Source organism: Silurus aristotelis (assembly GCF_946808225.1).
Source record: "Silurus aristotelis genome assembly, chromosome: 7".
In the NCBI taxonomy this organism is placed as follows: domain Eukaryota; kingdom Metazoa; phylum Chordata; class Actinopteri; order Siluriformes; family Siluridae; genus Silurus; species Silurus aristotelis.
Genome location: NC_139580.1, coordinates 16,423,395 through 16,448,908, shown reverse-complemented (window position 1 = coordinate 16,448,908; position 25,514 = coordinate 16,423,395). Strand labels below are relative to the sequence as shown.

Below are 25,514 nucleotides of genomic sequence, written 5' to 3'. Positions count from 1 at the left end.
TTTACTGCATGCTTTTTTTTGGTGTTTGTGCTATAATGTGTAGGAGATGAGTGTTTTATTTGCCTTCCAGGAAAATCATGGAATATATAAAAATAATGTGAGTTGTATGAAAGCTGGGACAGCTGTTAGCTATTTAAAGCTCACATCTGTCTGTATGTTGTAGGGGCTTCTTCCCGGTGGCTGTAGGCTTCATTAGAAGAATACCCATTCTTGGGTCACTGCTTAATCTTCCTGGCATCAGTGGGGTAAATACTGCACATCATGGTTTATACATTAACACTGGGTTTAATGCATTGGGGGTTCAGAAAAATGTCTGTTATAAAGAGTAGAGGGACGAGATGAATGTTTTACACATAGTCCTAAGGTGATCATACTGTAAGAACCTTCCATCCTCGATGAGTTTACTCACAACTCAACAGTGTTCCTATAACACTGACCTTTTACCAAAAAATTATAAATTACTATTTCTTATAACTATATAACAATTAAACCAAGAGAATAACCACATACAAAGGAGACTCTTTATTATATCCAGTTTTAATTTCAATGGATTGAGTTGAAAGCTTAAGTAAAATATTATTTTGAGATGAAATGTCTCTATGGTGTATAGACTCCTTTACAAATTGTGACAAATTAATCTACCACAGAGGAGGTGAAAATGTCTCTATCACTATCTTGTGTGATCAGACTGCACTGCAGTTGCTCGTCTCGTTTTCTTCTTACGTTAATCACCAAAGCAGAGGGAAATAAACAAGTGTTGTGCCACGCCTGCATTATTTTGCTTATGTCTATAGTAATTTTCGAAACTGATTGCTTTTTCTTAAACCATGATTTCCCACTGTAGGTGTCCAGTTGCACTGTACAACGATTGTTTTGTAGTTTGCTTAAATTCACCCATGCAGAACAAAACTACATTCCAGGCTTCGCATACTGACGGGTGTGACGTGTAGCAGGCTAATAAAATAAATCCCAATATAATGTAATGTAATAGTAATTCTAATATTATTCCGATTAGCTTAATTAAGAGAAACATAAAAATGCATATTAAAGACTCTCACTGATCGAGTAGTCACCTAATCAGTTAATTGATCAATGTAAGTCAAATCTGATGCATTCGAGAATCATTTCCTTTGATTGATTTGTCCTTTGAAAAGATCACCGACATTATACGATTATATGAATTATATAAATTGTGATCAGTAATGACTGTTTCTTTGGTTTTTTTTTAGTTGGTGGACAAAGTCGGTGAAAGCAACGCCATGGTATAACAAAAACAAAGTGCATATATCTTTTTTCCTCTGTGTTTTCACCACTTATTTAAACTCTTCAATCTTGTTTGTAACTTGACGCCCTTTTGGCAACCAGTCAATGTCTGGAATGAGACTTTCTCATGTTTGAGAAAAGGCCATATGTTTACGTGGCACATAAGGTCACCTTATAAAAGCGATTTGACCAATAGAAAGCTGTTATTTCTGGGAACTGATCCACAGCCCAAATTGGGCTCTGCTACTTTCTCTGCTACATACCTCCATCAGAGAGGTAACAACGACTTGAACCAACAGAGGGTGTTTTAATTGGTGTACCAATTTTTCCTGGCTTCTGAACGAGCTGCTGTGGAGGAACAGAAGTTTTGCTATTTCAGTCTTAGCTTTCCTTGCCGCTGTTACAGAATCGAAAGATGTCCATGTGTGAAGGTGTTACTGGAAATCTGAAATCTTGTTCGGGTGCCAACCTTTTTTTTTTTGTGTGCTGTATTGAAGCTGTTGCAAGAACGGCACACTTTATGAGCCACAAACTCTCATCATGTTACTGGCTCAGGAATTAGTAGCTTTTGTGAAACAAACACGATACTACATGTAAATACGTATTTTAAATAATGTATAAGACCGATGTAAATTTTTTTACACAGAGACAGCAACAATTTAATAAAACTCTCAATGTCTGTAGGTATTGGCTATTTGAGTCTTTATTTCCAAACTTTAGCAACAATCAAGTACGAATGTGCACATTCTATGTTTCATACATTTTACATGGTGATTGCACATAGATCAGAGCTGCATCTAGACCAGCATCTGCATTTGATCATGTTAGTGTTCTAAACAAACCATCTAAATTTGCTGTGTCAGTCAACATGTTTGCTCAAAAAGCTTGTTAAGAAGTTTCTTGTATGCAGGACTATAGCTCTTTCAGGTCTTTCTGAATGTTCCACAGAGTGTCTGCGCTTTTCTGCAGCTGAGACACCTCGTCCTGGGTCAGGTTCATGTTGACCACGCTGCTCACTCCTCTGTTGTTCAGCACACATGGCAGGCTCAAGAACACCTGATCATTGATCCCATACATCCCCTGTGGGGCCAAAATCAGAGCGGAGCTGCTTTTATTAGGATTGTGTAACCTCTAAAACTATTCAAATATTTCTTGGGGTTCAGGCTGTACATATATATATTTTTCTTTTATTAACTAAAGATACTAAATGAAATGTCAAAGGAAAAAAAACCTGCAATATATACCATTTACAGAGATCTACTCAGAGAAGCTTGTGATGCAAGATCACCTCAGGAACAGAAATAAACTGATGCTCATTAAAGACCGGTATAAAGAAATTGGAAATAAGTGTAACTATTACAGTACGGCTGCAACAACTAATCAATAATGAAATTAGTTGTCAACGAATGCCGTTATCGATTAGTTGGGCTGCTTAAGTTACGGGTTAGCGTGATGGCAAGACAACACAGCTGCTTGGGAAAATGGAAGACCGTACAGGTTCAACTGGCAGCAAGAAAAAGATTGTCCCAAATCATTCAAGGCACGGGATCATTTTATATTAAACACAAAGCATGTGAACATAAGCATTATAGTCCAAGCCTAGCTTTAAAGGAAAGTGCTAGCTACAGTAATTATTAATAGTAGGTAGTTAAATATTTTTTCTTCAGAAGAAAATATACTATTATGGGTTATGTAGATCCTTTTTAGCAGGAAAAACTGGCAGCCTGCACAGTGGTGATTTCTCTTTGTCAGGGAAGTTCCTCTCAAAGAAATCCAACTGGGAAGTGTATTTTTCATTCATACCACTCCCTAAGAAAACACTGCCAGGGCAACAAATACCTAAAATGTCCTCAACCTATGTGTGGTAACTGGTAAGACAATTTTGTATGGAAAACCTTGCTTGAGTAGAAAAAGCGTTCATAAACAAAACAACAACTAACTCCTAAGCAATGGAAATATATATTTATGAATTACTGACATTTTATTTCAGGATTTTTTCTTTGTCTATACTGAAAATATTTCTGATTTGCCAACATCCAGTCAAATTGATTACAATTCTAGATTATCAAGTGCACTGCTTGTATTTCTCTTGTTAGCTACTGACCTTGACCATTGTAGAAATGGGATGAACTCTGTTCAGGTTTTTAATGAGGCTCTCCGTCAAATCTGCTACACTAAGTCCAATAGCCCAGTTAGTGTAGCCTTTCAGTCTGATCACCTCGTAGGCACTGCAGGTAATCAGCACAAATACACAGGGTATCGTTACAGCTTTCGTGTTGGGCACAATCAATACAAACTTTAAAATATGTGATTAGCAAACCTGTCAACCACCAACTTGTGAGTCTCTTTCCAGTTTTCTCTGTCACTGTCTTTGCCGATGTCCGGGTTAAATTTTTGGAGGTTCACACCTGCTACATTTGCACCACTCCAAACAGGAACTGGAAAGCAGAAAATAGAAATAAAATGCTGACAGAGTCTGCAGAGAGAGTGCAGAGTAAATACAGAGAGAGCAAAGAATTGTGCCACCTCATATATACTACTGTCTGATACTAAAGCATTTGTGGATGTTGAAACAGCTGAAAAGGACTAATTTAAAAAAACACGCAGCGATTCTGTCTGCTGGCTTACCACTGGAGTCACCGTGTTCTCCCAGGATCCAGCCGTTAAAGCTGCTAGAGTGGACTCCCAGTTGTTCCGCCATTAGGTACCGAAAACGTGCTGAATCCAAATTAGTGCCACTGCCGATGACGCGGTGTTTGGGTAGGCCGCTCAGCTTCCATGTCACATAAGTCAAAATATCCACTGCATACGCACCCATACATACAAATGTAAACGGTTTGCATTTCATTTTCATAGAAACTCTTAATCCGAAGTATTTGAGTACCTGGGTTTGAAACCACAATGAGGATGCAGTCGGGGCTGTATTTAATTATTTGTGGGATTATGTGCTTGAAGACATTGACGTTTCTCTGGACCAAGTTAAGCCTGCTTTCACCCTCCTGCTGGCGTACACCTGCTGTGACTACCACGATGCGTGAGTTTGCTGTCACTGAGTAATCTGTGGGAAAATGAGCAAGTGTCAAAATCATGTGATAGACTGTTTTTCAATGCACAAATATCTGTGTTATATAAATGCATAATATGGCCACATCATTCTAACTGAATTCTACCAAAGACACTAAATATTTCTTATAAAATTGGCCATCAATTCGACATTGATAGTGATGGATCCCCTGGATTCCCTCCTGACCTGGACTTTCCCTATGACAGCAGAGGTGGTTTATTATAGCCATGTTGTATTCGACTAATTTATAAAATTCATACCCTTTCCCGAGACAATTTTAGGAGTTTTGAAAAAGAGACTTCCATGCTGCAGATCCAACATCTCTCCCTTTAGTTTGTCTTCCACCACATCGACCAGGGCCAGCTCATCAGCCAGCTCCTTTACAGCAATTCAAAACATATTTTATCAACAACATTTATCTTCAGTTTTCACATTTCCTCATCAGGGTCACAGTAAAGCTAAATCTATGTGGGCAGAAATGTATTGGCATGCTCCTAAAGGCCTTTTGATTAAATCTTCTATAAATAAAATTAAATATTTATCATTAAAAATTATTTGGAATTTCTTTAGCAGTGGAAAACAGTGTTGTGTGTTGTATGTTTTATTGATTGCACTTTGTCATTTTATCATCCGCTGTTGCTATGCTTTGTGCAATTCATTCTAGATAAGCGTGGCTGCTAAATCACAGCCAACTAATAACTTTAATAACTTAACTATAAATGTAAAATAATTTTAACACTGTAACATAAATCAAAATTCCCCCATGTTATGCATCACAGAAGTAGTGGAACCAGTTGAGATTTCCACAAGTCTTACCTGCAAAAGGATGCTGACAGCACATGCCATGCCCACCTGGCCCACTCCCACCACTGTCACCTTGTTCCTGGGAGGCTCCAATGGTCCATTGATCATGGGAGTGATGAGCTTCTGCAGCACTGATGTCATGTTTTGTGCTGCAAAAAAAAGATCACACACATCAGTGCTGATATATGAAAACATTCAGGAGTCTGTAAAATGATTCATTATTTAGAATACTAATGTTAAAAGTTATTATTGAAATGTACACTCATTAGCCATAACATTAAAACCCACTAACAATGTTCTCAGTAAAGTGGCACCTGGAATATATTAGGCAGCAAGTAAACAGTCAGTTTTAAAAGTTGATGTGTTGGAAGCAGAGCAACTTTGATAAAGCCAAGTTGTGATGGTTAGTTGACTGGGTCAGTTCATCTCCAAAACAGCAGGTCTTGTAGGGTGTTTCTGGGATGCATTGATGATTACCTACCAAAAACAGTCCGAACAAAGACCATGGTCATGGTGGTCAAGGTTCTAGGCTCTCATCAGTGTGAGGAGCAAAGTATTATCCAATCCCACAGATGCACCACTCTAGTAAAAAAAGGTTCATTCTGGCTATTGTATTGAAACGGTGGTAGAACACACAGCACATTGCAGGTGCTACCTTTAGAGCCCATTGTGACCCCTGACCACCAACAATAGTTTCTACAGAGGTGGGAAGTAATGAAGTACAAATACTTTGTTAATGTGCTTAAGTGGAATCTTCTGGTATTACTTTAGTTTAAATCTATTTGGTGACATGAGCAATATTTTTTCTTTTCATTGTGTGCCGTTTTTATCCCATCGACCTATTTCTTGTCATTGAGTGGCTTTTTCAATCTACCACTGGTGTATCATTTCCTGGCTATCGCTCACCACAGACATAGGTTAGTTTACAAAGTTAGCAACCAGCAAGTCAGAAGGCAACAAGAAGTATGGGGTTAATGTGGATGCGACAGAGGGAGTCTGCAATGTAACATGACTGAGAACAAAGACATTCCTGACCACCTGATCATTATCATCTTTGCTGTATGGTGGGTGTTCAGCCGGGATTAATTAGATAGCTGATAGATTAGATAGATGAGGTCCAGTTACCAGCGTGACACTAATACAGGTATCAGTAAAGGCTACTTTTTACTTAAGTATCTTTAAATACTTAAGTAAAAAGAAAAGTAGTTTGGCCCAAAGCTCAAATTGAGGGGGCTGGGGGGGATCCGGGACCTCCCCATAAGGGACCCCAAAGTCTATTTTTTACTTGTCATGGGGGTCCCTAATGCCTTTTGGGGAGGTCCCGGATCCCCCACAGCCCCCCTCAATTCGAGCTCTGGCCCAAACTACTTTACTTTTACTGGAGTAAAAAAGTGTAGTCAGTACTTCAACTTTTACCAGACTTCTTTAAAACATAAGTATCTGTACTTCTACTTGAATGAAGGATGTGTGTACTTTTGCCATCTCTGAGTGCTTAAAAATTGGCACATGGCCTGAACCATGGAGCATTGGCAGAAAGTGGCCTCTTATGATGGATTATGTTTTCCTTTACATGATACTGATGGCTGAGTGGATGTTTGTTGCTTTCCTGTGAAAGAATTAGCACCAGGATGTAGTTGGTGGAGGCAGTGTGGATCTCTGCCAAGCCTTAGGTCCTGATGTTTATGTGGATGTTACCTTGAGACATACTACTACTTAAACAATGTTGCGAACCACATATACCCAAAAAGCATCGGAAAACTGTGCCTTGCCCCTCTGAACAAACGATCTGGTATGGTTTGAGTCACATGATAAAAGGGTTCAAGCTGTTGACCCGATCTCTGAATTCACCAGATCTCAATCTGATCTAGCATCTGTGGGATGTGCTAGAGATCACAGCACATCGTAAGCGGTTTTGTGGGACCTTTAATGCGTCGGTGAGTCAGAGCTGTTTGTGATGACACAAATTCACCTTCACAATATCAGGCAGGTGGTTTTAATGTTATGGCTGATTGGTATTAGTGTTTTTTAATGCAAAGCATTAAAATGCTTTAATTTGCGCCTTCTGCTTAAAGGAATTCTTATCACCAGTTTTCAACTTTTATATGCAAATTACACAAACAAAAATACAGGTAAAACTTTATTAAGTTCAATATTTTACATTTAAATCAACAGCCATTAGTCATGTCGTGTACTGTACATCTATAAATACATTGTTTTTCATTAGTGAGCATATATTTGTCCTCTGAAACACTCGTAGTATCTGTTCCAAGTCTCCTTACATCAAGGTCACATCCATGACACACCCACAGTATGGAAGACACACAAACAAATCCACTCATCTTTCAGTACACAAATTACGCACACTAAAACGTCTATTTGCATTGCAGCTTGATACAAACATCAGCTGAACACTTGCCTTTCCTGTAGATGCTTTGAGCTCCCAGGTACAAATACCACCATGAAATCAACATGGCAGGAAAGCTGATAGGAGAGCAGGTGACTGCAGTATTTGAGCAGTGGCGTCGCCGTGCGACACTTCCTCAAAGCTGCAGCAGAAACAGAGCGAGAGGAGAGGAGAGAAGAGGAGAGAAAAGAGAGAGGAGAGGAGAGGAGAAGAGGGCCGGGTCTCAGTGACTCCACGCCTCCTCTTCTGAGGACTATGTAATAAAACACTGAGGCTCTTCTGCAGTCAGCTAATGTTGTTACTGTAATCCGATGGCACTTTCTTCCATTGAGATCCTGTTCTAAATGAACTGCTGTAACCACTAATCAAGAAAAGACCACATGATAGAATGATGAATTAGCTTTATTTAATTCATGTAATAACAAACCATTAGAAGTCATAATAAATTTGCTGACAAAACAGAAATCGCAACCTGAATTTTAAAACTCAACTGCAGTTAATAGTAAGTTATTGATTTTTAGTGTAGAGATCTGCAGACTTAAATATATTCATTAATACAAATTTATTATATATTAAGTATATTTTACATATCTATAGCTATGATTCTTAGAACGGAATCCATGACATCCCAAAATTTCCCAAAAGTATTATAAAAAAGTATTTTTAAAGTTTCATAAAGTATTATGGCTATAATTAATGTTCTTAAAGATATCTAAATATATCTATATATATATATATATAGTACATTTGATTCAGAATAAAAAAACATTCAATATCATGCATAATTAGTCTGATATTTTTATTAGTTTATTAAAGAAATCTGGGGGTCTGTAAATTTAAATGGACATTAATTATAAGGCATTCAAAAGCACCTGGTTAATTTTTTTTTTTACTTGTTTAAGAACATCAAATTAATATCACACTAAATTTATTTAGCATATTTGAGAAAAATACGAATTGTTGCATTGAAATCAGATTTTAGAATGGTTTAAATTGTCAAATAGGTGAGGAAACTAATGCAACAAGCAAATCAAGTTTTTAGAACATCACAGCAAAAGGCCAACATTTTGGTTCATGCGAGTTTTAGATCAAATGAGAACACCATGCTTTAAAATAAGTCTGATCTTTAAGTCCAAGGCCAACTAGGTAAATTTTGAATATAATTTGCATGCAATGCCTGCTGTTTTAAAAACCCCAAATGCATATTCATGTATTCTTGAGCTGCGTAGAAATTTTATTTACACCTGGGTCACAATCAGCCTTTTCTGCCTAAAGAAAATGTTTGAATTAGAGTACAATGGACTGAAAACCATATTCCTATTTAACAAGAAAAAAAGCAAAGCAAAAGAACAAAACCTTTATATTTCTCAATAAATAAAAAAGTAAGACTTATTAGCCCATTACTTAAATGACAGTGCATAAAAACAATTCAAGAAATTCAAGACAATGTAAAATTAATGTGGACATTCTTTATTTCATCCCTTTTAGCTGAATATCCAAATAATGCATTGCTGTACTTTTTGTCAGAGTGTGAATATGAAATACTTTGGAAACAAGGACTGGATATTAGTTATTATTTCAGTTGTGGAGAGTGTGTGCAAAATGACATTTGAAAAGAATGACAGCTTCTTGATCATCTTTTTAAATCACACTACTGACAAACAGTTTAAAACCAGATGGAATTTACTCAGATCATAATCTAAATGAAAACCTCTATACATGGAGGAAATCTCAGTGTCCAGGTAACTGAGATCAACTGCAGCCTGGGAGGAACAGTGTAGCAGTGGGAGCTTAAATATAGAAAACAGGAGGGCAAATGATGGACAGGGGATTAAGCAGTTTTCTACTCTGTGAGACCCAGCTTCTTCTTCAGAGACTCTGGCATTTCAGGAGGAGGAGGGCGGGGCAGGCGGAAGTACACTTTCACAGAGTCATAGATGAACCACTGCAGGGCTGTCAAGGTACCAATCATAATGATACGAGCCACTAGACCCTTCCAAACACCTATAGAAGAAAAAGAGAGCCAGGTCAGACAAATCAAGTAATAAAGTCTAGCAATTCCTTGGTAACGCCAAAAGGTTTTGTCCGCCCTCCAGCTTGTCTGCCCTGGTGAAGTTCCCATGGTGGGAGCCAGGGCAGCAAATAGGCTGAAGGAGCAGGTAGACTGCTCTCACACGCCAATGACTCAAGCACCTCCAACTGTACAGCCAGAAAAGCTGCTGGGAGCCTCCAACCTAGAGCTGCAACACTCAAGAGAGCAGCAGCACCAGAGCCAAAGGATTCCCTAGAGGTGGATCTAAGGAACGTGTTGTCCATGTAAAACATCCCTCCACTCCCCCATTACATTAAAGCAAGAATCTGTATTGTATAATTTATGAATACAAATGTTTGATCAAGCTACCATACCCATTTGTAGCTAACTAGACAGACCTCTCAATAACATACATTAATTAATACCCCCTTTTTTTTTTTTTTTTTTTTTTTTTTTTTTTTTTTTTTTTAAGTATAACAATACACAAGATACAAGGAACTCACCCATGGGCCCAAGCTTCTTTAGCACTTGAGTTGCTGTGCTTCCCTTCTCCTTGTTCAGCACAGACACCACAGAATCCGCAGGGTGGGACACGATTGCACAGAAAACACCGGCTACACAGGAAGATTAAAACCACAGCAGTGAATATTTAAATTGACATTTACTCAAACCCATAAAAATGTAAATCAGTGGTGTTGACAGATTTAAAAGCTGTTTATTTAAGTTCAGTGATAAAATGCAATGATATGAGAATAGTCCATGTAAAAGTGTAACATGATTGTGATGGGACAAGCTTACCAATGTAACCAGCCACAAAGGTGACCACAAGCTGCTCTGACTTGCTGCACTCACTGCGGGGTTTGGGCACCACAAACTTGTAGAGCAATTCTACTGTACGCTCAAAGCAGGCAAATTTCATCATAGTGTAGGGGATCTGCCTCATCCACAGGGGAACCACACCCTTGTAGAATCTGCCAAAATGAACATATGTGTAATATATATATATATATATATATATATATATATATATATATATATATATATATATATATATATATATATATATATATATATATGTATATGAATTTATTTCACAATTGGCATACATGTGAAGGTTATAAAAATAAAATACCGATTTAAATTGTCTGTTAATACAGTAACTATCACAACACCTGTGTAAAAAGAATTTGTAGCTAAAAAAAAAGAAAATTAGTAAATTGCCTTAAGATAATATTGTTATTGATCTATAAAGTGATAACTGGGTTTTTAGATTCCAGTTGATTTTATTTCAATGTTTCTTTTTCTTAAAGGAATTCCTTTGATGGGAAAAAGTTCAGTTGTCCGCTCTCCAGTTTGTCTGCCCTGGTGAAGTCCCCAAGGTGGGAGCCAGGGCAGCAAATGAGCTGAAGAAGCAGGTAGACTGCTCTCACACGCCAATGACTCAAGCACCTCCAATTGAACAGCCAGAAAAGCTGCTGGGAGCCTCCAACCTGGAGCTGCAACACTCAAGAGAGCAGCAGCACCAGAGCCAAAGGATTCCCTAGAGGTGGATCTAAGGAACGTGTGCAGCAATTGGGCTAAAGAACATCCTTCAAATTTTGTATATTTTATTCTAACGTACATCTGTTTGGAAACAAAGGAGGATGATACTCACGCCCAGAGACCCTCCTCAGCATACATCTTCGGGGCACACTCCCTCAGGGTGTTTGCATAGCCAGGCTGGGTCTGGATGCGCACTTTACACGCCTCCATAGGGGCCAGAGCTATATCAGCAAAGAACTCTGCGCTTGCAGAGGCTGCGAGGTACAAAGAGGTTCTCCACATGTAGGCATTTTCCTGTTCCACAAAAAAATAAAGGAATAATAAACTGTGGTCTACTAAAACATATACATAATTTTAGGGTAGAGAAACTTATTTGTGGCAATTAAGCCAACGTGAAGTATTATAGGCACTAAGAATTAGGTAACTAAAAGAACCAACAAACTGGTGATAACATCTGCCATATGGCTAAACACCATGGCATTGTAATGAGGTTGTCCCATAGAAGAACTTACCTCTCCAAGCAGATCACCATACATGATCTTGAACACCTCATAGAATCCAAACTTGCAGAGACCTTGCATGGAGTATCCAATGAAAGTGGGCGCCCATCCTTTAGCAAGACCCCGCATGCCATCTTCACTGATTGTGACAGAGAATCCTTTAAAGATGCTCTTGTACTTTGCGGGGTCCACCTAAATGAGACGTTTAATTAGTGTGCAGCTCATTGTGCACATTAAGACACATAAAAGGTCACATTCATTCTGTAAACGATGAGTGCATACCATGTTCGTGTTGAAAATGGGAGTTGCATGCATTTCAAGTGATGACAAAACATTTAGGTTTTCTTTATATCTATTGTTAACTTAATGGTTTTAAAAGGTGATAAGTCACACCATTAGTGTGCATGAAAAATTATCAAATGTTACCTTTAATAGAACAATACACAAATCAGAGTAAATTGTTCATTACATTTTTCTATAAATACAATGCTCATACAAATAAAAGATCTACAATTCATCCCTGTTTAAAATAATGACATCTACAGCTAGCCAAACTTTTGTTTCTCAAAGTAATACAGACCTGAAGTCGGCATTTGACCAAGTCAAGGGGCACTACAGCTGTGTGTGTGATACCGCAGCTCAAGATGCCCCCAAAGCCACAGAGTGCGTAGTATTTTGATGAACCAAACTCACAGCTATCACCCAAGTCTGTTATATGAAGAACACAACACACACATGCTCATGCATCACAACACGATATGGAACATGCTGGGTAAGTGCTGGGGCCACACACGCCACGCGACTCCAGCAGTCACACCAAAACAGACCTGAATTCTGCATTTAACCAAGTCGAGCGGCACCACAGCCGTGTGTGTGGTGCCACAACTCAGAATCCCACCGAAGCCACACAGGATGAAATACTTTTTTGAGCCAAACGCACAGCTTTCTTCGTCTGAAGAGAAACATGACATTGCAATCATTGATCACTTCACAAAATGTTTTGGGCGGGGGGAAAGAGAGTTAGTGGAATGGTGAGGTATCGAAAGGTTGAATTTTAATGATCGGCGTCATGTATTATTATTATTCCAACATTTGCAAAAAATAAATACGTTTCTTGAATATGATATTAAATCTAATATCAAATCTAACAAACAGATACATAACCCAAGGGCTTTAAATGAGCCCACAGACAGACGGATCACAGGGAGGGCAAAGGGCATTATAACACTTTGGTGTGCTATAAAGCGAGCCATTTGCGTCATCATTTCAAAATTGTCAATAACTTCAAAATTCACTTAAAAAGTAAAACATTTTCCTTCCCATTTCAAAGTACTACATCATTGCAAAACCGAATATAAAAAAAAAAAGAGGATCAGAAAGAAATGTGTTAATTTTCTGTTAGAACTAAAATCTAGTAACTACATTATAGATGAGAAAGCAGCCAATGGGAAGGTGCGATGTTAAAGTGTATAATATCCGCGGTGGTCATGTGCCTCGGGTCAGTAAAGTGAACGTGATTTATTCTTGTCCACTTTAATTCTCTCATATTTATTATCTGCAAGTCATTAAAATGTTAACGGTAAACGAATATAGATAATATTGAACTTTCCCCCAGACTTTTTTTTTTTACTACACAAGGTCGATCCAACTTTGTCCTTCAGTGCCCTCCAAACAAGCCTGGACAGAACTACTAGTAAAAATAGGCAGTCGGAAACACCTTCATAACGGAATAATAAGCGCATTATAAGCACTAGTGAGGAAAGGAAACAGGGGAAAATAAGATATTGCTCAACCCATCCACCGGCTAAACAGCATGCTAACGGCTACGCTAGCTGTCGATTCAGCAAGCTAACGCTAACATCCTGACCTTTTATTTCCGACCTCCAGAGAGACAGGGACGTTCATGGAAACAATAATTCAACATTTATATTAAAAAAAACTAGTTAAAAAGAAACATAACGGGAGGAGGAATTCGTACTTATTTGTTCATAATGATGCAATAACTAGATAAAGCCGACAATGAATGGCCAAGAGTGGTACTGCTACAAGCAGCAGTATTTGAGGAAAATCACTGAATTATCGGTGAAGAAAAATAAATCTGGACATGTCTGGTGACCCACCGTCCACTGCAGCTGCTGCCAACCTGCGGGTCTGTCCTTTAGCGGCTGGTCGCGAGGGCTCGTCCGTTTTCTGCAGCGTGAACAACGGGGCGCTGAAAGGATTCGCCCGGGCGAGGTGTAGCAGCGTGCTGGGATACATGTTGTTGGGAGCTGAAAATAAATAAATAAATAAAATCACTGGTTAAACTGGAAAAATAGATAACAATAAATAACATCTTGACCGCTAAATGGCTTATTTGGCACATTAAAGCTTTCAATGACACAGTGTCACTTTAGCTTAGCGGCTCTTCTGTGTTAGCCTGGTCGCTCAGAATAGAGGGCCTCCAATAGGTACAAATGATTGTTAAAAACACTAGGAATCGCGACCAGATGAATAAGTACAGGTAATATACAACGTCTCACAAGCAGAAGTAGCAGAAAATAAATATGTTGAGAAAAAGATCCTTACTTTTAAACACGTCGCAAAATGGCGTCCTCCTCTACCGGCCGCTCGTAGAGAACGTGAACACCGCACCGGCGCCTTCTAACCCGCTGCAAGGAGAGCGGAAGTGATACGTCACAAACCGGACTGACCAATCAGATTTGCCGACGAGCGAACCTTTATTAGAATATTATTGTTGTTACTTTAAATATTATTTATACATATTATCACTGAATATACTGTTTATTACTATTTAATAAACAGTATATATTCGATATTTGACACTTAATATCTACGGGTCAAAAACAGAGTCCAAAACCACGGTGCATGATGCAGATCCTACACAGATATAATATCAGTCAGCTGCTGCTGTACAACTTTACTGCAGAAGGTCAAACTAAACCGAAAACAGAGCAGGCTCACATATCTGACATGCTTGACCAAGAGTTCCTATACACAACTGTACACTGTTGGGTATAATTTTATATATATATATATATATATATATATATATATATATATATATATATATATATATATATATATATATATATATATATATATATATATACAGTGAGGAAAATAAGTATTTGAACACCCGGCTATTTTGCAAGTTCTCACACTTAGAAATCATGGAGGGGTCTGAAATTGTCATCGTAGGTGCATGTCTACTGTAAGAGACATAATCTAAAAAAAAATCCAGAAATCACAATATATGATTTTTAAACTATTTATTTGTATGATACAGCTGCAAATAAGTATTTGAACACCTGTCTATCAGCTAGAATTCTGACCCTCAAAGACCTGTTAGTCTGCCTTTAAAATGTCCACCTCCACTACGTTTATTATCCTAAATTAGATGCACCTGTTTGAGGTCGTTAGCTGCATAAAGACACCTGTCCACCCCATACAATCAGTAAGAATCCAACCACTAACATGGCCAAGACCAAAGAGCTGTCCAAAGACACTAGAGACAAAATTGTACACCTCCACAAGGCTGGAAAGGGCTACGGGGAAATTGCCAAGCAGCTTGGTGAAAAAAGGTCCACTGTTGGAGCAATCATTAGAAAATGGAAGAAGCTAAACATGACTGTCAATCTCCCTCGGACTGGGGCTCCAAGCAAGAACTCACCTCGTGGGGTCTCAATGATCCTAAGGAATGTAGAGAAGATCTCTAGAGAAGATCTGTGTGAAGGAGTGGGCCAAAATCACTCCTGCAGTGTGTGCGAACCTGGTGAAAAACTACAGGAAATGTTTGACCTCTGTAATTGCAAACAAAGGCTACTGTACCAAATATTAACATTGACTTTCTCAGGTGTTCAAATACTTATTTGCAGCTGTATCATACAAATAAATAGTTAAAAAAATCATATATTGTGATCTGGACTTTTTTTTTTTTAGATTATGTCTCTTACAGTGGACATGCACATACGATGACAATTTCAGACCCCTCCATGATTTCTAAGTGTGAGAACTTGCAAAATAGCAAGGTGTTCAAATACTTATTTTCCTCACTGTGTATATATATATATATATATATATATATATATATATATATATATATATATATATATATATATATATATATATATATATATGTATGTATGTATGTACATACATACATACATACATACATACATACATACATACATACATATATATATATGTATGTATGTATGTATGTACAGACCAAAAGTTTGGACACACCTTCTCATTCAAAGAGTTTTCTTTATTTTCATGACTATGAAAATTGTAGATTCACACTGAAGGCATCAAAACTATGAATTAACACATGTGGAATTATATATGGAATTATATACATAACAAAAAAGTGTGAAACAACTGAAAAATGTCATATTCTAGGTTCTTCAATGTAGCCACCTTTTGCTTTAATGCTTTGCACACTCTTGGCATTCTCTTGATGAGCTTCAAGAGGTAGTCACCTGAAATGGTCTTCCAACAGTCTTGAAGGAGTTCCCAGAGAGATGCTTGGCACTTGTTGGCCCTTTTGCCTTCACTCTGCGGTCCAGCTCACCCCTAAACCATCTCGATTGGGTTCAGGTCCGGTGACTGTGGAGGCCAGGTCATCTGGCGCAGCACCCCATCACTCTCCTTCTTGGTCAAATAGCCCTTGATGCCTTCAGTGTGACTCTACAATTTTCAAAGTCATGAAAATAAAGAAAACTCTTTGAATGAGAAGGTGTGTCCAAACTTTTGGTCTGTACTGTGTGTGTGTGTATATATATATATATATATATATATATATATATATATATATATATATATATATATATATATATATATATATATATATATTTTTTTTTTTTTTTTTTAAGGACTAGTAATAAAATCACATTCTTATATAAATAAAATAAATTTCCCCACTGTGGGACGAATAAAGGTATATATGTGTGTGTGTATCTCTCTCTATATATAGACATATATACATATATACCTTTATTCGTCCCACAGTGGGGAAATTTCTTTTATTTATATAAGAATGTGATTTTATTACTAGTCCTTAAATATATATATATATATATATATATATATATATATATATATATATATATATATAGAGGACTAGTAATAAATCACATTCTTATACATATATTATCATACAAAATATTGCTTACTATAATCCGAATGTAAGAACAGAAAACATCAAATAAGAGTTAAGCTGTCTTTTGTACATTTTTTTATTTCACACAATTGTTATATTTAACCAATGACAGACAGTTCATCAGGAAGAAACATTCCAGTTAACCATTAGATTCTAATAGCTGCCCTGTATCAAAGTGCAAAATGTATTAATTTTTTTTTATTTTTTTTTAAACACTTTCTGCCTTTTGGACAGCAGGTTTCAAATGCTTGCTGCACCTCACTGGCACATACCCTTCCAATGAACTGTGTTTACTAGTCTTTAAAAAAAAAAAAAAAGTATTTTTAAAAGGAAAAAATAAAATTACAAAAATATTGCAGGTAGAAAGCAGAGACATTTTCAAAATTAAAATAGTAAAATACAAAAAACATTTTCAACCATCAAAACAAAAGTTTACTGTAAATGTATATATTTGAACTAAACTATTTTATGCTTGTCAAACAGATGCAAATGTGACTTTCTGAATTATTTCAGCTGCAGCAAAGAAAATTTGCTTCAAATGATAACCAGTTTTTGCACAGAAAATAAAAAGCAGGTTGGGTGGATAAAGTTTGTTCTATGACGACTTTTTCTTGCGTTTGATAATTGGACTTTCACAATACATGTAGAGAACATGCCTAATGTGCCGTCATCTTACACAAAACCAATGAGAGAATAAAAAAATAAAAAAAAGGGAAAATTTATAGCCTGAGAGAAGTGCACAGAGTATAGAGATGTGAACCATGGTCTGTTGGAAAACCAGCACTAAACATCCAGTGCATAACTGACCATGTAGTCTAGTAGTTTAAACACATTTCCATGCTTCTATACACAAAGACAAACAATGATACAATTAATATAGAAAATATTTTTGCTATCCTGGTAAATTATTAATTAACCGGGAACAGCAAAACAATGTATGTGCTTACAGTAATGTTTAGGAAAATCAACTGTGCACAAAAGAGTACTTTTTAGCATACTAATGACCATTAAAAGAATCTGTTGACATCTAAAACAAATCAGTTTTGTAATGGAGAATGTCTAGAAGCCCTATGGGCATACACAGTGGCAGTTGTTTTGTCATAATACAAGGCTACAAAAATGTCTTCCTCTCCCAATACCCTGCTACAAAACAGTAAAAACAAGGTGAAAACACAGTTTACAGACTACTTAAAAAACACATTTAGACATGAGTGAGAAGTTGCGCTGCAATAATCTTAAGCACAAACCCTGCCATTATGTTGATCCTCCAATCAGATGAGGATGTGGCTAAAGTCTAAGAATAGAGACAGCTCATAGATACACTGGGAGAAGACGTGTTCACTTGGTATCAGAATTCTCTTTCTGGCCGATAACACCAATCACAGTGAGAAGAGGCGTGACCACCCTGTCCTGTAAGAAGATTATACAGGAGTCAATCTGCTCACTGCTCACATTCTGTAAGACAAGGTAGAGTGAAGCAGCCAGCACAAGGAACACCAGCAGTTTGAGCCAGATGGAGTAGGAGCGACGACATGGACGCAGCTCAGACGGTGGAGAGAATGATGAGGCATGTAATGGAGTGCTGTGGCTCTGTGTGAGCGATGACTTGGTGGTTGTGAACACATGCTGGTGTAGGAAAGACTCTTCTGGCCAGAGGTCATGTGCCCTCACTGGACGCCCAGCTGCCCCATGGATAGGCCGCCGACAGGTGGCACTGTATATGAAGACCCAGAAACATGGTGAAACTGATGCAGTTAGTTTACACAAGATGTTAAACTCAATCTAATGTATTAATGTAGTATGTTGAATTTCTTATTCTGTTGAACTGTATTACTTTGATACTTTGCACTAGAGCTGTTGCTATTGATAATTTTAGTAAGCGAGTATTCTACCGATTATTCCATCGATTAATCGAGCAATCGGATGAGAAGCATTTTTTGAATATACAAGAGAAAATAAGACGTCTCTTAAAATTAACAAGTTATTTGTTTACTTTTTTTTTAGAAAGATTTACATTTTATTGCTGAAATTGCACACAGCAATAATTGTGAAAACTAAACCCAATTAGTGCATTTCATTTCTATATTACATCAAAATTCAAATACAAATATATAAATAAAAATAAATCATAAATAAAAATGTAACGATTAATTTCAGATTACTAAAAACAAAAACAAACTAAAACTAAAATTTATTTTTTATGTTTGAGGTTGAAATGATCAACCTTAGGAAACTTTTTTGTCATTTTCTTGTTGTCGGCCTGATGTTTATAGCTGTTGGTGCATGAACGAAGCTCCTCTGCTTCATCTGTCTTGTTCCGTTTCCTCCAGAGCTAATTGTTAGACAGAGTTCTCTCTGAGGGATTGGAGGCTTAGTTTGATACTATGCAATTCTACTAATTGCAGTCCATTTTTTTTTCAATGTGTGAAGATTTCTGACACTACAGAATTGTGAGAGAAAAAATGCGGAATCGCAAAAGTTGGAATTAGGCAAAAAAAATAATTTGTGGCAGAAACAAACTTCCATATGAATCTTCTCCTCGCCCCTTGTTGTTTTCTATTCGTTCCCCCATTTTTTCATTCTGCAACACGTGTTTTCCTTTCCAGAGCACTCCAGAGTTTAATAATGTAATAATGGTCCGCAGGGAAACACAATGTCCTGTGTGTAGTTAAATGGACTAAACGAAGCATCGAGGCAATTCATTTTTTTTGTATTCGAATTACATGAGGTTACTTGTTTCAGCTCTACTGTACACACAGTTCTGTTTAAACCTATACACGTGCATTGCAATAACAAATTTATTTATTAGATGTGTTAAACTTTAAAATTTATACTCACCTAATTCCTGTGGGTGTAAGAGGTTCATTAGGGAATATTTCTTTTAAAATATCACTCCTGTCCACAGAAAAGGACTGTTCTTCAGCAACTGTTGTCCCCTCTACCTGCTAAAATATCACAAAGTGTATATTCAAGTCAGTCATCAGACCTGCAATGCTATGGCAACAATACTAATGGAATAGAAATAAATAATTAGAAAGGTTATTAAAGGTTACTGGAACTCTTAAAAAAAAAAAAAAAAAAAAAAAAAAGCTAAAAAAAAAAGCTAAAAAAAAAAAAGTCTCTTAGAATTTCCACAGGTTAGCTGGAAAACTATCAATTTTTTAGGTTAAGTGGTAATTATACATAAAACATACGCATAGTTTTTTGTTGAGGCCTCACACACTGTTCTTTTACTTTAAACAGATTCTTTATGCAGTTTTGAGCACAATCTGTCTCTTTCTGAAACAATAACAAGCAATGAATTGCATAATGATGAAATCCTGTCCAAGAACTGGGGAATCAGGATCTAACTAAGAATGGCCTACATAACTAAGAACTTCCACTTTGTTCTGTACAGACACCTTACTCAACAGTTTCAAACAGTTAAAAAAGGTTATCATGTTAGAGATGGTAAATCAACTTTTTTCTTGTTTCGTCAAGCTTCATGGCTTTAATCCACCAATATCACTCCACATTTTTACCTTACTGCTGTGTCTGCTGCTTGTCCTGGTGGTCACTGGGGTTTTTCCTCGGCTTCTCACAAACCGTGGTGTAACAGGAACTGGCTCTGGTACTGGTTGAATATCTACAAACAAAACAGCATAAAATAAATGGAAATACCTCAAGACAAGTTGCAAATGCATAAAATGATACAATAGATGTGCAGAACTACCCATTTTTTTTACGATACATATTTTAGATTAATTATAGGCAGTGTGAGAAGAATCTCCTGTCTTTTCTGTCTTATTGTATAAACAAATATGTGAAAGTTTCAAGTGTCAACATAGTTATGTTTTTTTTAAAAACATTGTCTTTCTGATGATTTTGAAGAAGTGGTTATACCACAATTAAAATCACTTGTAACAGTCGTATCGAATAAAAAGACAAAAAACAGAAACAAGGCAAGAATATTACAACCTTCTTCCTTGTCGCTGTACTGTTCCTCCCCCGTGCGCGTGTTGCCGTTCTGACTGCCGTCTGCCTTGACAGGTACTGTCTCTGGAACTGCTGTTTCAGGTTCAGGTGGTGTGGTTTCTGAAGGAGGCTGATCCAACAGCTTTTGAATTCTCTTCTCATAAAGTTTACGAGTTGAGGCTGTCAACCGTGGAAATATATATATATATATTGTTTATGAGCAAATAAGAAATCCCAAGGGCACATAATCAACTACAGTAAATGTATGAATAAAGTAACATACAGGTGCGTGCAAAAATCAGAACACAGTTTTTTTTCTTTATTAACTCAGGCAGGGTCTTTGTGTATGTTTACTTAATTTCTAGATGGCAGGACTATTCCTTAAAACTGAATTCTATTTTCCATATACGTACCTTGGATATTATGGAGAAGATTTTTTTTTTAACACACTTACACTACTTACTACAAATTGTGAAGTCTTTAGCCAGTCTGAAGTCTTATATACAATATAGTGAAGAAAATGCATGTCATATAAGTCATATAGGTCATTAGGTTTAGCTGGGAAAAGCATTTTAGTCACTGTGGGGCAGAGGACCTACCGACTATAGGACCAGGATTGATGCCATACTTCAGGAGAAGATCCTTCAAGTCGCTGTCGGTCAAACCAGCAACATCCACCTCCTCTTTCCGACTCTTATCCGTCTTTTTCGTGGCTTTCTTCAGATTGATCACAAACCGATTTAACTCGAATTTAACATTTTGCGGTCTTATTAAGGAGTTTTTCTTTCTTAAAAAAAAAAACCCAAAAGAAAATCAATCAACACTTACTTTTCCTGATCGATTTCTGTTAGAGATCACTGGTGTTATTTCTTCGTCACTCGAGAAAGTATCGGTCGGAGAGTGTTTCTTGTTCAGAACGGTCAGGTGTTTGAGGTAAAGTTGGACATACACATCTTTCCTGTGCTCGCCGCTGGGAAGAGGAACATCGTTCGCCAGCAGCTCGCTCTTCAGCTTGTCCTTTGTGAGAACGGACGGGTCTTCAAGGAAATCCGACATGCTTTAGCGGCTTGTTTCCAGACCGAAGTAGATGCAGAGTATCTAAATAAAAAAGCGAGGTCAGTAAAGAGTAATTGGAATACAATTGCGACCCACAGAACAGACCTCATGAAGACTTAATGAACTTGCGCCGTTGTTGACAAACGTCAAACCGGCTGCAGCTTTTTACAGCGGTTGAATAGACTCAGATTTACGCGGCAAAAATATTTTGTTACTCTTTACTTCTGAAAAGAGCTTCCTACCCCCGCCCAATTCCCATATATATAATAAATAATATGTCGGGTTTTTTTTTTTTTTTTTTTTTTTTTTTTTGCTTTGTTTATACAGAAGTAAGAACAAACAATTACCTCCGTTACTGCTTTGCTGGATCCCGATGGCCCGTGCGCGCCTCTATCCGAGACAGTGTAACAAAACGAGCGCCTATTGGCTAGTTTGGATTAGTAAAGCACAACGGGATTGGTGCAGAGCAAACAGCGACCAACCGCCGCATCAAAGAGCGCGATAATGGACTCGGGGAAGCTGCGGGGGCGCGCAACCCACTGCTTCAGTTTATTTTGTCTGGACGTCTGTAAGAGATTCAAGGCCAGTTGAATAAAACGATATGTAATAATAGAAGCCGTTTTTAAACGCCCTTTCCAACCTGTTTGTAAATCTATGGATTTGTTTATTCTCACAGAAGCGCCTGAGTGAAACAAAACAAAAGTTCCTCAAGATGGCGGCCTTAACCATGTTCAGAGACATGGGCAGGCCGGGCTCGTCTGTGACATTGTGTTCATTCATCGTCTGCAGCAGTCAGGCTTCTTACATTCAAATGGTTATGGCAAGATAATTTGCTAACAATTAAGACCATATGCCACAAATATTATAAAAATGATTCAATACATATAACATTTTTTTTTTAAATACAGTCATTTAATATATATATTATATGTCATATATATATAAATATTTTTAATGCCAACCAACAGCTAAAAAAATAGACACATTTTTATTATAGATACCAGGAAGTCCCTTTAGAACCTCATAATCCTAACATATACAAAGAAAGTGCAGAATCTTCAGTAAAGTCATCATGGTGCAAGCACAGATTGGACCTTCAGATCCTACTGAGCCTGCAGGTGAACAAGGAAGTTCAACTGCTATGTCATTAATAGTGGTGAAATGTCTCCCAGACTCCAAAGATGCCCAAACTAGAGCCCGAGTTTTTTACCTGTTTTGACATTCAATTTGGACCACCTTTCCTTATACGAAAAGAAGGAATTGGCATTTACACCGATCTTCATTTCTAATTCTGAACACTATTGTACCACAAACAGGATTTATTTTTTTTGTTGTTTTTTTTTTTTTGTACTAATAGTTTCATTGCACTAGAAGGTTGCATTAGATAAGCAGGTTACAGATTACATTTATTTATTTATTTATTTATTTGTAAATTTTATGGAATCATAAATGAGGGAAATGATGACAAATTTTATTTAAATAAAATTTAATAAAACTGTTTTTATAATATAATAACAGTTTGGTAAAAAGCAACTTTTTCTTCCGTCCCATGGCCCTCAACCAAAAACATGTGTTTTTACTTTAATGAGCATAGGATTAAGAGTTGGGTAATCATTAGTACTAAAAAAAAAAATTTTTTTTAAGCTTGAAGGTCTAACAAACAATAGGACAGAGGACAAATAAATATTGTATTATTTGAACATGTTTAAATGTGGGTCTGAGCACTGGATTTGGTACAGGTTTTTTCCACTGCCTGTCTTTGACCAAATACTACACTTTCCTCACAGCTCAGTTTCACGGCCTGCACATAATCAATGAACCAAGAGTATGCATGCGTGTGAGTCTGGGTGTTCATTCTGACCACTGTCTAGTGTTTTAGCATTCCAGTTCACTGTGGTTTTGAGAGTGGTTCGAGGTGGCACACCTCTCTGCCCTGACAAATGTATTAAGGGGAGCACTATAGCTTATAAAACTGATGCCTATATTTTGCCTCAAACCACATGAGTTTCAGCACTTAATCTTCACCAGGTTCTCTGACACAGCATTGCCAATAATGTGGTGGCAGTATTGCTTTAAAAGCATCAAGCTTCTAAAAAAACACCTCCTCACCCGTTACTTTATTTTATTTACACAGAAAATACCTAATGAGCCAAAAATCACAAAAAAGTGTCTTTTAAAGCATAACAGTCGGCCCTCAGGAAAAGGAACCCGAGAGACACGGTGCAATTGTTAATAATTGTGTGTATAAAAGTGGTTTTAAAAAAAGCAAAGGAGCATAAATGATAGAGTTGATGGCAGATTTATAAATGTGAATATTAGATATTTGTCTTTTAGTTTCAAATAAAACAATATGGTGCAGAAGCTTGATTCCTGAATTCCTAAAACCTGATTAACTGATTACACCCTCTTATGCATAATACATTTGCAGCATGTATAAAATTGCTAAGCAGGCCCAGTTGGCCTTAACTTTAGATCAAAGTTGGCAAAAGGGAAATAGTCATAAATCATAAAGATTCATTATTGGTGCACAGATTGTAGTTTTTGTAGAGTTTGTTTCACAAACACTAATAAGTAGGCTGTATGTTTACACTGTGTACATACAGCAATTAAAGTCAGTATCAATTAAATCAATATTTACATGTTTATTTGAATCTTACATTTTGGTTTACACACACACACACACACACACACACACACACACACGCACACACACTATTGTGGAACTTGTCCAGAAATCATGTTGTATTTAATGGTCCTCATCCCATAGTGGTGACATGACATAAATCTCAATTTCACCTTTCTGTGCCGCTGTTTAAGTTGTTGGCTGGCTGCTCAGCTAACAGTGCTACTCAATATTCTCTTAAAGTTCGCTCTACTGTGGTGTGAAATAAGTGAAGACATTATTCTTGACAAACCCTAAAGCTTTAGGCTCCTCAAAGGATGTTATTCATAACTAATTACCATCAGACCATTGGTGTCAGGCATGACTAAGATGGTAGCTTTTCACATGAGTTGAAAAGGTTTGTCCTGGCATGGAAAAAAACTATCCAGCAGCCTTTGCACAGTATATACGCCTGTTGACAGTCCAAACTGTACTTATAGGACACACACCTTGATGTCAACATCTTTCACTGGAGGAAAGTGAGACACCCCTTCCCGAACCCCGGCAACCCACCTCCTTACAAATTATGTGCCAGGCAACTTCTCCATTTATTTGTCCAATTATTATTTGAGCCATCGTGCTGTTTTGTTTGGCAGATATTGATAAAGGTCAGCTCATGTCAATACAGGGTTGCATTCAAAAGCAGTGTGAACTTTGTCAGATCACTTTAACAGACCTTGAATAGGTGCAAGCCGATTCCTTTGCCCACCTACTGTGTTACCTTGCTGGTTTCCATTTTTGTAACTATTGCTTGTTATCGCTGGAATTCAACATTGGAGATCCAATGTACAGAGCTTGGCACAAAGCGTTCATTCATGATGCCAAGCACAATTACCTTTACCAGCAGAACCGTCCTACTTTCCCAAGAAACAGTATCTGGCTTATTAAGACTGTACAGCAACAGTCACGTTAGCTGATTGATTCAACATGCGATGATTATAGGAACCATTATTCTTAAATACAGTTGCTAACATTATTTCTCAACTGTTGCTCACAAATCTTTAAAAAATCCTTCTACATAAGTAACAACGTTATTTCAGAATTAGGTTCATTTAAATGTTGTTGGTAC

At 37.2% G+C, this 25,514-nt stretch overlaps 5 protein-coding genes and 1 long non-coding RNA gene across 7 annotated transcripts in view; 3 read left to right on the top strand and 3 right to left on the bottom strand.

Annotated features, from left to right (window-relative positions):
- The window catches only part of golt1bb (golgi transport 1Bb), a 3,759-nt gene extending 1,813 nt beyond the window's left edge, over positions 1–1,946 (top strand). Inside the window, exons 4-5 of the mRNA XM_083547602.1 lie at positions 164–245; positions 1,230–1,946. Of these exons, the coding sequence (XP_083403728.1) occupies positions 164–245; positions 1,230–1,268 (121 nt within the window). The 3' untranslated portion in view covers positions 1,269–1,946. The remainder of the gene's footprint in view (positions 1–163; positions 246–1,229) is intronic.
- LOC310729433 (dynein light chain roadblock-type 2) overlaps positions 1–25,514 on the top strand; it is a 130,721-nt gene that overhangs the window by 71,052 nt on the left and 34,155 nt on the right. The gene's annotated exons all lie outside the window — the stretch shown is intronic.
- ldhbb (lactate dehydrogenase Bb) lies at positions 1,949–7,800 on the bottom strand. Its single transcript, XM_083547587.1, has 8 exons — positions 7,548–7,800; positions 5,144–5,280; positions 4,588–4,705; positions 4,148–4,321; positions 3,892–4,065; positions 3,584–3,701; positions 3,368–3,491; positions 1,949–2,343 (listed from the first exon to the last, which is right to left on the bottom strand). Exons 1-8 carry the CDS (start codon positions 7,600–7,602, stop codon positions 2,176–2,178), a joined length of 1,068 nt encoding a protein of 355 aa, XP_083403713.1. The 5' UTR covers positions 7,603–7,800; the 3' UTR covers positions 1,949–2,175.
- Positions 8,990–14,280, bottom strand: slc25a3b (solute carrier family 25 member 3b). Of its 2 annotated transcripts, none has more exons than XM_083547582.1 (8): positions 14,178–14,280; positions 13,730–13,879; positions 12,437–12,561; positions 11,622–11,801; positions 11,222–11,403; positions 10,366–10,538; positions 10,071–10,181; positions 8,990–9,539 (listed from the first exon to the last, which is right to left on the bottom strand). In XM_083547582.1, the coding sequence occupies exons 2-8, from the start codon at positions 13,866–13,868 to the stop codon at positions 9,379–9,381; spliced, it is 1,071 nt and encodes a 356-aa protein (XP_083403708.1). In that variant the 5' UTR covers positions 13,869–13,879; positions 14,178–14,280; the 3' UTR covers positions 8,990–9,378. The 2 variants fall into 2 exon arrangements, with proteins under 2 accessions (XP_083403708.1, XP_083403707.1); XM_083547581.1 differs by lacking the exon at positions 12,437–12,561 and adding an exon at positions 12,190–12,317.
- On the bottom strand, positions 16,832–22,248 carry tmpob (thymopoietin b). The gene is made up of 7 exons (XM_083545773.1): positions 22,131–22,248; positions 21,556–21,825; positions 21,327–21,444; positions 20,731–20,907; positions 20,295–20,398; positions 19,612–19,718; positions 16,832–18,487 (listed from the first exon to the last, which is right to left on the bottom strand). The coding sequence occupies exons 2-7, from the start codon at positions 21,781–21,783 to the stop codon at positions 18,112–18,114; spliced, it is 1,110 nt and encodes a 369-aa protein (XP_083401899.1). The 5' UTR covers positions 21,784–21,825; positions 22,131–22,248; the 3' UTR covers positions 16,832–18,111.
- LOC310728408 lies at positions 22,263–22,654 on the top strand. The gene is made up of 2 exons (XR_014534256.1): positions 22,263–22,365; positions 22,460–22,654. It is a non-coding gene; the product is annotated as an uncharacterized lncRNA (long non-coding RNA).